This window comes from Phyllostomus hastatus, unplaced genomic scaffold (genome assembly GCF_019186645.2).
Source record: "Phyllostomus hastatus isolate PE091 unplaced genomic scaffold, TTU_PhHast_1.1 phas_scaffold_93, whole genome shotgun sequence".
Classification (NCBI taxonomy): Eukaryota; Metazoa; Chordata; class Mammalia; order Chiroptera; family Phyllostomidae; genus Phyllostomus; species Phyllostomus hastatus.
The window spans coordinates 24842231-24857153 of NW_025334042.1; the positions used below are offsets into that span (position 1 = coordinate 24842231).

Genomic DNA, 14923 nt, shown 5'->3' on the forward strand with positions numbered 1-14923 from the left:
GCTGACAAACTGAATTTAATCTGAGACAATGGTATGTCTGTTTTTAGTTTAGAGGAATGGGACAATTGTTCCTAGAGGGCTGTTTACATTGTGGAATTATACAATACTTTCAATCACATGGCAGCAATTGTTGTAGTGCAAAAGTCTGTTAGAATATGAAATATTTAAGGGAAAATTTTTGCTCAACTATGACAAATAAAGCAAAAAACCAAAATCTCCCTGTATGAAATTTCCCAAATTTAAGTACCAAAACTGCAAATGGACAGGGTACTTTCTTTTACCAAAATAATTGGATTGGATTAAATAATCACTAAAATCATGGTTAGTTCTAAAATTCTACAGTTCTATTAATTTCAATGTCACACTTTTCAATTTTGCCTTTCACAGTTTTTCTATTAAAGATATTGCAAATAAACAATTTTATTTTAATTTAAAGATAACTGAATTTTTATGGTCATTTAAAAATGTAAGAAAACATGAACAAAAAGTCTTTAATAATGTACTCTATAATACTGCAGAACTGACTGTATTCAAATCAATACCAAGTGAAAAAAGAATACAGAAAGAGGACAACCAAAGGATTAGGTATTTATGACAAGGAAAAACATGGAAAACTATGCAAATAAATGATAAAGCCACCATAAGTGCAAAGTTTAATAATCCTAAAGTTCAAGGCAAAATCTACTCAATATTTTTTTTGCCATTTAAAGTCACTGGACAAAAGGAGCAAATATCCTTAGAGGAATATTTGGTCCCTCTCAATGTATAATATTTCATTTACTCTATTTATTATGAAAAATTATGAGTAGAATTGCACTTTATATGAAATGTCCTGGACTACTGCCAATCGAAACTTATTCATTATTCAAAATATTATTTTAGAATATCTTTTCTTAATATCAACAATTAGCATCTTTAGGTAAATACATTTGCCTGCAAGGACAGAAAGGCCGTATGATCAAGAATATAAATAAAAATCTTTTTATAGGTTTTAACTAAAATTTCCTAAAAGTTCTTAATCAATCATTATGCAATTCCATTTTGGTGAATATTTGAAACACACACACACACAGACCATATTTTTCTTAATGATACTTGAATCATCAACAAAGGATTTGTTTTGTATATTGATAATCACCATAATTTTTAGAATACTGTCATAATGTTGCTATGGCTCCTTCTAGAAAAATAAAAAGCATCTTCAAATTCATAAATCGTGCTCTAAAACACTACCTCTTATCAGTCCGTATTAGAAATACTATAGTCTGATATTCCCCAGCAATTCCTAGTTTCTTCCCTTTCATGGATTCCCAATCCTGATTTTATCGATCATGCAACATGTAACAAAAATGCTCAGATTCTCCTTAAAAACAAAACGATAAAACCCAGACATATGACAACATATTAGAAAGAGTTATAACACCAAGTTAGGCAATTCTGTCATTCCCTTAACTTGTGAAGCTCTATCAATGACTTTTATTAGACTTCTGAAATATCAGAAATATTTTACATCTTCTTTCTTGAAGTAAATCTGTTTTAATCAGAGGAGGCAAAAACAAAAAAGAAAAAACAAAGAAACAAAAACCCTGATCCAAGAAAAAAACAACATCAGACACAGAAGTGAGTCAGTTTAGAAATCTGTAATAGCCGACATCCAAATCTATTTAACCTACAATCATGGACAGTTTCTGCTGTTACTGTAATACAGGAGCCACAGAGTTATGAAGCTGAAAACAGTTTTAAAGGTCATTAATACAATGTTGCATTCAATATAGGAATAGCCTCTATAATATCCCTGAAATAATAGTCATTAGCCCTTTTTACAAACAGGGAACAAATCACCTAACAAGTCACCGTTTTATTTCAGCTTAAACTATTAGCAAGATCTTCCACATGGTGACTTAAGCACACATGAGAGAGTTTAAGGATAACTTATAAGACATTGGGACTATAGCACCAATGAATAATAAATATCTATAGATCGTTGTAGACTTTATAAAGACTATACCCTTGAAAAGGACATCATCTCCCCTTTTTTAGGCCAAATGTTGGTGACTGAAGAATAGAGATGTTTAACTCTGCTAGCTCTCTTTCCAGTCATCACAGCCCAGTCCCCAGAGTCACTAAATACTGGAACCCTCCATCTATTCTGCCTCAAAAACCTCTTTATTAGACTCTCAACCTGATTATTTCCAATTTGAGTCCTATTCTTTTAGCTGCAGATTCCTCTATAACTATTACCAGAATGACTTAAATGAAAAACAAAAAATCTTATTCCTTGTACCTTGTCAGAAATAGTTGAATAGTTAGAAATATTTCTGAGGAATGCTGGTGCTGGGAATTCCAATAATTGTAGAAAATCTAGTAAATGTTACCTAAATATTCTTAGCTTCTCTAATCCTAACAGAACCTTTCTCATGTTTAGTGACTATTTGTGTTAAACTGATCATTAAGCCAAAGAAAAAAGAAAAAAAATTCACTTAAAAGTACAGATATTTTTAAGTCTGGAAATTGTTGCAACTAACAATCTTATAAGCCTATGATAGAAAGGCCCTGATACCAACTAGATGTTGATCTTTGAAAGTTGTTTTACCACAAGGCTTAAGTATTCTCAGGAGCAAAATAAGGAACTAATTCATCGGATGGTGTCTATTTTCCTAATTCAAAACTATGGAGGGGGGGTGGAATATGAACAATTGTAATTGAACAACAATAAAATAATTTAAATAAAAAAGCCATAGTAAAAGAAGAGGAAGAAAATACAAGTATTAAAAACGTAATTGATTAAAATTAGTAAAATTGAAAAGAAAAAAGCCCCAAAACTGTGGAACTACACCCTCTCAATTTCCAACAATATTTACCTGATACACTGTGTTGCTGGTAATTGTAGGAAGATGGAATTGCACCAATAGGTAGCTGTGGCTTTGGATTGCCTGGTGGTACTTCATCATCATCCTCCCCAAAATGATGAACTTTCTCGTACTTTTCTAGGTAACTGAAATAGAAAAACAGCGCAGTAGATATTTAAAAGTGTATCTTAGTTTTAACTCCTACTACATATATCTGCCCTCCTTTTCTAGAAGCCCTAAATTTAAAAAAAAATTAGGATATTACAATCCTCTTATATATACAAAAAATATTTGGATATTACAAACCTCTTAGATTAGTCACTTCAGCAATAATACTGCAGTCGAACTCAATGCAATGATTCTAAAAGTGTTTTTATATTTACAGAAAAGACCACATCACTACTGAAATAAAAATGTAAAAGGAATGTTGAAGGACAACTCCCTATAGATGAATGGCATGTATTTTATTTACTGACTTAAAAACATTACACACGGTCATTGTAAAACCAAGAAAAATGAGAGGATTCTTTAGCCCTGGTCTCCCCAATCTCACTCACCAGAGATAACAACAGGTTCATGTGCATATGCCTATATATTTTCTGTGTATATTTTTATTTACCAACATATTTTAGAGCTCTAAGGATGCCAATACATACAGTATTAGTTTAGTCTTTTTAAATAGTTGTGTAATATTTAATTATATTGATACATCATAATATAACTAGATCTCCAGAGATAAATTTAAATATTTTCAGTTTTGTTTTTTGCTACTACAAATCACACAACAATAAACTTAATCTGTGTACTTGTTGAATATTCTTCTCTGAACAGACATTGGAAATGGCATGCTCATTTTGAACAGCAATACAGCCAAGTTCCCATCCAAAATCCATGTGCCTAACAAATTTTGACCAATTTATGAGATAGTTCTTTGTATCCCCTTTATGTTATCATTTTGGAATATGATCAATCTTCTTATTAATTAGAATTAAATTTCCAAATTCATAATTTATATCACTTACCAGTTTATAGTTAAGTTCTCAAGTAAAATTTTAAAGTGGGTGAACTGATCAAACCCCTGTCAAAGACAACACTGTAACTAACAAACTTGTTACTGTACTTCACAAGTACGTTGATTAATATAATTTCTTATATTTATCAAAGAAAAGTTCTAGATGTAGTTAATTTAAAGATCAATCCATCTACAATTCCTGATCCAGGCAGGTACTAAGTCCATTAGTAACTATTTTAAAAGTCTTAAATAGCTATTCACGCCTTGGCTCTTTTAGTTACAGGCAGCTGAGATGAGAGAGGGGTGCATCAATGAATACACAGGATGACCTCAGAAGTATTATTTTGTTTTTAGTACCAAAACTTGAAACTCAAGGTGGGATGAATGAAGGCTAAAACTTTACAAATATAAAAACTAGTAACATAAAAAATCATTACCACTCCTCATTTTCCCCTTTCAGTTTTACACGGCATAATAATTCACATCTTACCTGGAAGAGAATTAAACCATCCCTTTGCATTATTTATAAGTCTTCCATATTAGCTCAGTTAGAGCTAGGAACTCTTTACTAGTTGGCAGCTTGATAGCTAATGAACCTAACACTTTACTGATGGAGCTCTGGCACACTAAAGCAGGGACACATACACACATAGAAAACCCTTGAGCACTGAGGAGAGTATACAGCTGCTCATATCTTACCCTGATCCTGGGGATGTCCCCCAGCAGATAGCATTTACAGTCCAAAACCATAAAACAAAAGGATGATTAAAAAGAGGCAGTCTCTCTCCAGGATAGACCCATAATAGATGTGAATAGGTAAATATCGGGCCTATTCTTTTTGAAATCTAATGCAGGCACCATAAAAAGAAGAGTATATAAAATTCAGACTAAAACAGCTGCTCAAAAATGATGTGACATATTTTTCTGCAAGTGAGGGTCACATGAATTCACTCAGGCAATAGTATTGATAGAAGTACTTTAGAGAGTATGGTCTTCCAGAATTGATGGAAATCACTGTGCAATGGTTAAAAATAAACTAAAGATAATCTTCATTAAATAAATTTTATCCAAATATAACAGAAATAATAATGAAGATGTAGAATTTTAAAATCAGAATGTTACACTAATATTTTAAGATGCTCTTTATAAATTTGTTACTCATGATTGAGCACAGTTGATTTAAAATTTGTGTTTTTTATTACAGCTGAGGGAGAAAGCAACATTATTAGTAAAGAAGGATCATAAATATAACGTTTTCCCTCCTAGAACACCCAAAATGGAGCATAAGTAACATGAGCGGCTGACAGCAACCCTTTACTATATACTCACAGTAAACAGTGCATATTATATACATAAAAGCTCTTATAATTTAAATTTTCATAAAGTTTTAAAAACATATGATTTCTGGTCTCTTGGCACATTCTAACCTTATTCCTCCAAGAAGGTTCTTTACATAATTTTAATCCCCAGAAAGTTATGGTTTAGGCAAATTGTTATGATGTGTGAAGTTTTTATTCACTTGGCCTGAGGATCAATAATTGTTCTCACTGGCATGATTAAATATTTCTAACCGAGACTCAACATTTCTTAGTTTAACTAAGGTTTTCACACCCAGTTCTGATCTCTTGTCCCTCCTAATAAAGTCTTTCTTTTCTGTTTTTCAAAGAGTTATATGTCTAAAATGAAAAAGTATTAACAGACAAGAGAAAACACTTAAATAAAAATAAAAATTTAAAGTCTACACCTCTAGCATGACCTTGAGGATACACATCAATGTTTTTTGTTCACTCATTGGCCTACAAATGCTAGACTGTATGTTTCTCTTTCTTCTCAAAGTCAATAATATCATTTGAATAGTTAATATATTAATAATACAAGTATTTACTGAGCTCTTACAATAATCTGCCTAGTACGCTATGTATTTAACTTAAGACTGGTAAAATATTGAAATCCAGATGGCAGTAACTCTCTCATCAGGCAACTACAGAAAATTAGTCTCCCTAGTTCAACATCAGAAACAGATTCAGGTGGGATGAGTTATATATTCTTTTTCTTCACCTTAGCACTAATTTATTTTGTGGTAGATTCTATGTCACAGGTCACAGACTTACAGGATGGAGGCAAATATCCTCTAAGGATAATACATAAATTACTTTAAATGGCACTGTTCAATTAAAAAGCTTAAGTGTGATGAAAACAATGGCGGGGGGCAGGGGAGTTCACTCAAAATAGCATCAAATAATAATGGGTATTATTATTATTATGCATGTAGGAAATTTTAACCTCTTGTATTATCTGACAGATTAAATACACATAAAAAAAAACAAGTTAGGTTATAGAAGATTTGAATACAATCACCAGTAAGATTAACTTATTAGACATACAATGATTTTTCTTTTCAAATCTCCATGAAAATTATGAAACTGTATCAACTCACACAGAAAACCACAATAAATTAAGGATTAACTATTATATAGGGCACATTCTTTAACTACAATGCAACTCAAAGTTTTGCCTAAGATAGCAATTAAGCCCTTGGAAAATTAACAATAATGTTTATGATGTAAAATACCAAACCTATATAGAAATGTAGAGAAGCTGATATAACAGTATCCCAACAGCAGATATCAACTCCAGGTAAATCTTGTTTCACTATACCACAATTAACTATCTTCATAACTCCCTCCCAGATTATTTTAAAGTAGTTTCCAGATATCATATAATTTCATCTGTAAATATTTTTGATAGAATTATTGGTAATTAAACACAACAATAACAACAATCAATCAAAAAACTCTTGACTGTTCTTGTATCAAGGGAAAAAACCAAATACATATAACTGGGAACATTTTATAAAATCTTTTTCATATGTTTTATGAAAAGATGGCAGTTCAAGGTCACATATCCAACTCTTCCTTTAAGTACAATTGCAATGCAAACTTGAAGAATAAAAATAGAGGGACACTGCATCATTTGTAAGTTAGAAACTTAGAAATTCTGGCCCAGTACAAGAAGAAACTTCAAATATCCACAAGACTAAGTTGCAAAACACTTCTTGAGAGAATAAATGTGATCTAGTGGAACAGATTCTAAGCCAAAACATATAAAAAAGGCAAGTTCAATTTGAATTTCCTTTAGCCACTAAAGATCAACAGATTATGAATGAGTCTGATAATGGGACCCAGAGAATACCAATTGTTAAGAAGAAACTTATAGAAAGCTGGGTTGAACTCAGTGGTTGCCCAAGGAAGCAAAGTCCTTTATAAACTTTACCTTATAGTGTCTTTGTCAAAATGAACCCAAAGACATAGACATGTGGGCACCTATGGAAAGCACCAGTATGGAAAGACTACTGTCATCTGTAATGGGGCCTCCATTAATGTAGTATACAAGTAACTTCAAGATAAAACATCAGGTATAAAATCAAATACAGAGGCTTAGAAACCAGAGATGATGAAACTTCTTTGCCCAGAATTATCCCCTCTGGAGGGAGGGGACACTAAAGAGTAGATTTGAGAAGGTAGAAGAAAACCTTGGTTAAGTAGAGGGCAAGCTTGAGAAAGTGTTCTATATGGAAAGGGAAAGAACTAATAAAAACAATGGTGGTTGAAAATGAGACATGTATGATAAACAGGAGCTCAAACATAGCAAAAAACCTGTGGTTTTGGAAGGAAGACCAGAATAAATCGTCTTTGACATAATAACAATCATTGACATAGATGGATTTCTTCAGCTAAAATGCTTAACATGTATATCAAAAAGGTCCCTTGGACTGGGATGCCAGAGTGTATGGGTCGTCAGGCAAAAATTAACAAAAACAGAAAAATACTCAGACACATTTTGATGAAGGATTTATGTTTCAAAGATAAAAAAGATTCCTAGAGGTAGGCAGAAACACTCCTACTCTCTAAAAGTTACATAGAGCAGTTGAACTAGCTTGACTTCTCTTCAGAATTAATTGCTAGCTCTGGCTCCACTGGTTGGAGTGTCATCCCGTACACAAAAAGGCTGCAGGTTCAATTCCCAGTCAGGGCACATACCTAGGTTGTGGGTTTGATCCCTGGTTGGGGTGCGTACAGGAAGCAACCCATCAATGTTTCTCTCTCACATCTTTCTCTCTCTTTCCCTTCCTCTCCCTCTAAAATCAATAAAAATATATCCTCAGGTGAGGATAAAACAAATTAATTGCTAGAAAATAATAAACACATATCAGAGTTTTGAGGAGAAAAATAATTTCTTTTGAGTAGAAACCCAAACCCAATCACATTGCTCAAGTAAGACAACAGAAATCCATTTTTAGATACGTAATGACACAGAAAAAAATAAAGTCACATAGCTCTCTGGGGAAAAAAACAACAACAGTCAAGTAAGTACTCTAACTGATAGATGAATCAAAATTAAGAAATGGTTAAAACAGGTAAATGATGGTGAGCATAGAGTCTATTTAAACTCAGCTATTAGTCTCAACTATAACTGCTATACTACAAAAGAGAATGCAAATGTCATTGGTAATTAGAAAAGGAGAACATAGGGAAAATGCAAACCCATTAAAATAATTTGAAAATGATACTTCTGATATGAAGCTTAAGAACTTATCCACAAAAATGAAAAAAAAAAAAGTGAGAGAGAGAAGTAATAGTAAGAAAAATTAAAACTGTACACTGTTATTTATACAGGAAGCATGAACAAAATGGGTTTATTTCCATAGTTAAAATTAATGAAAATTTATTCTTGGCAATGTTTCTAATTTTTTTTCATGTGTAACAGAAAAATTAAGATCTGGATAATTACTTTTCCAAATCAGTATAGGGAAATGAAAGCATTAATGTACATAATATGCAGAGAAAAGGAGAAAAGCACGAATACCTTTTGATGTAGCAATTACACTCTTTGCCATATACCCTGGATAAAACTGGTAACAACTCACATATTCATAAATAATAGCATAAATAAAACTGTGGCACATTCATGCAATGAAATGTTACATGGCAATGAAAAATAAACTAACATGGATTGATACAAACAGCAATCAACAAAATGTTAAATGAAAAATCATTTCAGAATACATTATGATTACATTTATATAAATGTCATAAACAGGCAAAGGAAATTTAAATGTATTTATCAATAGACAAAGTCATAGTAAAACCACAAAGAAAAGCCAGATAATAATTATCACTTGGGAAGTAAATGAGAAATTACCCTGCAGGAGAGAAATGCAATATAAAAGAAACATAAGAAGCTTCAAAGGTATTAGTAGAGTTTTACTTTTTTATTGTTTTGGTGTAAACTTGTATGTATTAAGCTTTTGTTGTGTGTATATTTCATAATGAAAAAATTTAAAAACAAAAAAAATAAGTTATTTCAAACTTTAAAAAAACAGACATTTCCATGTCTGTATAAAATATTTCCAATCACAGAAAAAGGTTAGAAGCTCCCTGAAAGCTAATCTAGCAAACTTCATTTAAATTGCAGTTTAAAAAGAGTAGAAAAACAACCTATTAATACATATTAAACACACACACACTCAAGATTGAAAATTTTATTGCAGAAATCCAATGACAGTTCATTATTGAAAATTTCATAACATTAAACTCACCTGTAGAATGAAGAAAAAATTATACTATTTAAACAAAGGATGCCAGCGATTACTTAATAAAGATTACTTAATAAAATGAAGAATCCATGCTTAATTGAAAAACATTAATGAATAAAAAATTCCAGAATATTTTTACTTTTGGATCTCTCATATGGCTCCTTTGTTATGCTATACACAACAAAGAATTCTCGATCGTGCTATAGGATTGCTAAGAACATTACACATCAACTTGATCCAGGGTTCTTGATTCTGTAGAAGAGTGACCTACAAACTGGGGCACACATACAAGATACTCCAATAGGGAGAGATATTTAATTTATGGATTGTCACTGCCACCTCCTTCACTCAATACATCCAGCAGTCATATGTGAGGCAATGTGAAGGGGCAAACAGTGGAATCCTCATTCATCCATTAGCCTTTGACCAGTGGAACCTTAATCATTCATTAGATTCCATGGCCTAATGTGACTGTTTAGTGGATTTAAAGATAATATCTAATTTAACTAAACTATGTCTCACAGAAAGGATAAGAAAATTAAATACATTCTTTCAAAGAAACCACAATTTGAATAATATAAGGGGGAACCCCCAAAATCCAGAGTTTATTTATAAAAAATTGTGTATTTAGTCTTATGTTTCAACTTCAGCCACCTTCAAAGTATTCTTGATGCAATACACCTAATCAAGACATTATTTCCATTGATCAAAAACAGTTTTGCAACTCATCAATTTTGATGCCTTTTAGTGCTCCTGCCATTTTTTGTTTCACTGCTTCCACACTGACAAAAATGTTTGTTTTCCTTTGAGAACTTTTTTCATCCAGGGAAACAAAAAAGGCACTCTGGGTGAGGTCAGGTGAATGGGGGGCTTGGGGCACAGGGGTCATGCCATTTTTAAGTAAAAATTGCTGAACACTAAACACCGTATGGGCAGATACGCTAGTAAATCACTCATTGTGAAATGGGCAAATGCGTTGAGTCTTCAACAAAAATTTACTCAAGCCAATCACAGCCTGTCACAACAAGGCCAGCTGGTACTCTGATACAGACGGGTTCCTAGAACAGTCACCTTCAAGGGAAGCCTGTACTACAAGGGCTCACCCTCCAGAAGGTAATTCCAGGTTTTTTGGGGTCCCCCCGTCATAAACAGAAAGGTGGCAGAGCTTATAATTCTTACATAAGCTCTTTATCAACAATACTATGAAGTAAAAACAATGGTAATGAAGTCAGATATGAAAGCAGGCCTAAATATTTCTAAATTATAAAAAAAACTATCTGAACTGTGTATTTACATGCCCTGATGCTGATGATGAACCTTGTCCTAGGCTGTTATACTATTATGTGAGTGAAGATCTGCAAGATGTTCTGAACATCTAGAATGTGAAGACAAACTTCTACATTTTGCTCAGCAGTACATTTCAAGTCATTGAAACTTAATCAAAACTTCATAATGTTTAAAGATATAGATTATTTCAAGTAAGTGTACTGATAAATATTTATAATTATCTTTCAAAGGCTAACTTCTGTACCACTGGGGAAATATCTGTTCATTTTCTCATCATAAAAATGGCTAAAACTAATACATGGAAAATATGCCAACAAAACAAAATACTGTTGGCAAATAATAAGAAAACACTACTGAGTAGTTGAAGAAACAAGGATTCAAGCACATTATACTGTGTGGGAGATTTTCTATATAGCTGAATTCAAGTACAGATGTTTCTAAGATATCTTAGTTTATAATATTTACTAGATAGATTCTCTTTCAAAACTGAACTTTATGAAGAATTACTTTTTGGTGAGTCATTAAAGGAAAGCTATACCACAGAAGACATATTCTCATAAGCAAATGGCCTTTTTAGAAAAAGATTTTTCAGGAAAATATATGAATTCTACTTAAAGCCACAATGAAGAAGCAGCTGCTTTTAGCTAGGAAGGGGATGAAGTGGGGGAGTGGATAAAGGAAGAAGAAAGAGGATGAGGGTAGAGAAAAGAAAAAATAAAGAGGTAAGGGGGAGGGAAATGAAGGTTACACATGTGAAAAATCATGACTGCATGACTGCATCATTAACAGACAAGGTAATTATGCAAGGAAGTTGGACAGAAGTGTCAAAAATGCTAGAGGATAATTGCAATGTTGTCAATTATATAAAAACAAGGTCTTTGAAATAGAGTAAAATCTTCTTTTTCATAATGAATGAAGTGACTAAAAAGTATTTTGTGCCACAGAGGCGGAATGGCTGTTATAGTGAATAGTACTTAAAAGTGCTGCCAATTTTGGTAATTAACATACTTTACTTTTCGAAAGACTCATGTCTGCTAACTTTTCCTATGATAATGTTAGGTAACAAGCAATATCTATCTAATAGACAATTTAAGAAACAGAACAAAACAGACACCAATCTACCCTTTAAAGTAAAGTTAAAGTTTTAACAATGAACAGATAATACTTACTTTCAAAAAGAAACTCAGGCTATGAAGAGAGTATTTTTTAATGTTCTTTTTAAAAAAGGATTTCCCCTTTTTTTAAAGAGATTCTTTTATCATGTGATTCTGTTGCTGAAAATATTGTACATGTGTCATATATTAAAAATCCCATGTCTACACTGAAGTAGGAAAAAGAATTTTCCAAGCTATTTAAAATCCTCCATAAATTCTGTGGACTTTGAATTCTTTACAAATATATTTTTATTAATATAGTTTCATAGTTAACATCACAAGAACAGTACAAAGAACTCGTATGTGTTCAATACATACACACCAATGGTTTTTATGTTGCTTATTTGCTTTATCATATTCTCACTATTCCAATCTCTCCCCTTCTACGTGCATGCACACGCACATATGTACACACATACACACAATCCTGAACCATTTCAGCTCTACCTAACACATATAAACACACACAGGGAGTGTGCTAAAATGAGGAGACAAAGAAACATGGCCCAAATAAGAGAACAGGACAAAATGCCAGAAAAAAAATTAAACAAAATGGAGACAAGCTATCAACTAGACGCAGAGTTCAAAACACTGGTTATGAGGATGCTCAATGAACTCAGTGAGAACTTCCAAAGATAAAAAATGACATGGAAACTGCAAAAAAGAACCAAAATGAAGGATACAGAACTGAAATGAAGAATAGTTTACAGGGAATCAACAGTACAGTAGATGCAGCTGTGAATTAAATCAGCAATTTGGAATATAAGAAACCAAAAACACCCAAGCAGAATAGCAAAAGGAAAAAGAATCCAAAAAAATAAGGATAGTATAAGGACCCTCTGGGACAACTTCAAGCGCACCAACATTTCCATCATGGGGGTGCTGAAAGAAGAGAGTAAGAAATTGAAAATCTACTTTAAAAAAGGACAGAAAACTTCCCTAACTTGGTGAAGAAAATAGACATACAAGTCCAGGAAGCACAGAGAGTCCCAAATAAGACGAACCCAAAAAGGCCCACACCAAAACACATCATAATTTAAATGCCAAAGGTTAAAAACTAAGAATCTTAAAAGCAGCAAAAGAAAAGTAGTTAGTTACCTACAAGGAAGCTCCCATGACCTGTCAACTGATTAGTCAACAGAAACTTTGTAGGCCAAAAGGGACTGGCAAGAAATATTCAAAGTCATGAGAAGCGAAGACCTACAACCAAGATTACTCTACGAAGCAAAGCTATCATCTAAAATTGAAGGACATAATAAAGAGCTTCCCAGAAAAGAAAAAGCTAAAGGAGTTCACTGCTACCAAACCAGTATTACATGAAATGTTAAAGGGTCTTTCTTCTTTAAGAAGAAAAAAATAAAAATATGAACAAAATGGCAATAAACACATAACTATCAACAACTGAATCTAAAAAAGCAAAATAAATGAACAAGCAAAAGAGAAACAGATTCAAAGATACAGAGAACATTTGGACAATTGCCAGATGGGTGGGGGTTGGGGAAATGGGTGAAAAAAGGTGAAAGGATTAAGAAGTACAAATTGGTTGCTGCAGAATAGTCATGGGGATATAGTACAACATAGGGAATATAGCCAATAATATTCTAATAACTATATATGATCTTACATGGATGCGAGATTTATCAGGATGATGATCACTTAGTAATTTGCATAATGCCTAATCACTGGGGTGTACACCTGAAACTAATATAATATTGTATGACAATTGTAATTAAAAATAAAAAGTAATTTAAATTAAAAATCATTTAAAATAGAGTTATATCCTTGTTTATTACAAGCTTGACATTTTTCAAGAGTACAGGGCAGTTATTTTACCAACTCCAGGTTTGTCTGATGTCTCATTATAATTAAATTAGATAAGGAAAATGCACTTTTGCCAGAAATACCACAGAAGTGTGTATCCTAGTGCATATATTACGGGGTACATCATGTCTATTTGTCCCATTGATGATGCCGTTAACTTTATTTTGTTAAGATTGGGAGTGCTAGGTTAAATCACTTTAAAATTACTCTTTTCCTTTCAGAAATTAATAAGTAATTTATAGGAGAACACTTTAAGACTATGTAAATATTCTGTTCCTGCCCTGGCTGGGTGTCTCAGTTGGTTAGAGCATCATATCTTGCTTACAGGTTCAATCCTTGGTCATACTGTTTGTAGGTTCAATCCTTGGCTGGAGTGCATAGGGGAAGTGACTGATTGAAGTTGCTGTCTTACATCAATGATGTTTCTCTCCCTTCTCAAATCAATAAAATACCTCCACAGGTGAGGATTAAAACAAGCAAACAAATGTCCTGTTCCTATTAAACTTTTACCCACTAGTTTTAGCATCCACTGATGACTTTTGACTGAAATCACCATTACTGCAATGGTGATTTTTTTCCTTGACTACATGATTTCCTCTACATTTCTTGGTTAGCATTATTCTATTGTACCGTAAGTGAGCTCTTTCCATTTTCTCCCCATTTATTCATTTTTTATATACCACTAACAAAAAATTATTTCATGATTATATTCCTATTATTATTTATTCTAATACCCAAATCATCCCAGATTTTGGCCAGTGGGAGTGCTTTCAAGCCAACTTCCATAACTTTAACATGTCCCTATAGTTTTTGAGCAATTCCTTGCTTTATAGCACAGAATATAACAGGCTCATCCTGTATTTTACCTGCTCTTGTCCTAGAATCACCCTTTCCTGCAAGGAACACTGCTGCTTCTTAATGAGCAATGGTGTTTAGAAACCAAAATCTGGATTTTAGATGTGCGCATTGCTTATAGAGGTATCTCTGCTTCTAGGCCCTTTCAATATATTTAAGAAATATAAACATAAGTATGTACTTGTGCATAAATCTATTTCTGCAACTCTATAAAAGCATGAGATAATACTAATACCTCTATAGCCAATTCAATGCCAGTTATCCATATAAACACATGTGTGTGCATATATATTCCTCTCCCATGCATGTGTATATATACATATATATGTATGCACATATATGTATGTAT

At 32.6% G+C, this 14923-nt stretch overlaps 1 protein-coding gene across 2 annotated transcripts in view; it reads right to left on the reverse strand.

Annotated features, from left to right (window-relative positions):
• ARID2 (AT-rich interaction domain 2) overlaps positions 1 to 14923 on the reverse strand; it is a 163675-nt gene that overhangs the window by 73406 nt on the left and 75346 nt on the right. For both annotated transcript variants that reach the window (XM_045830159.1, XM_045830158.1), the window contains exon 4: positions 2862 to 2995. In XM_045830159.1, the coding sequence (XP_045686115.1) occupies positions 2862 to 2995 (134 nt within the window). The remainder of the gene's footprint in view (positions 1 to 2861; positions 2996 to 14923) is intronic.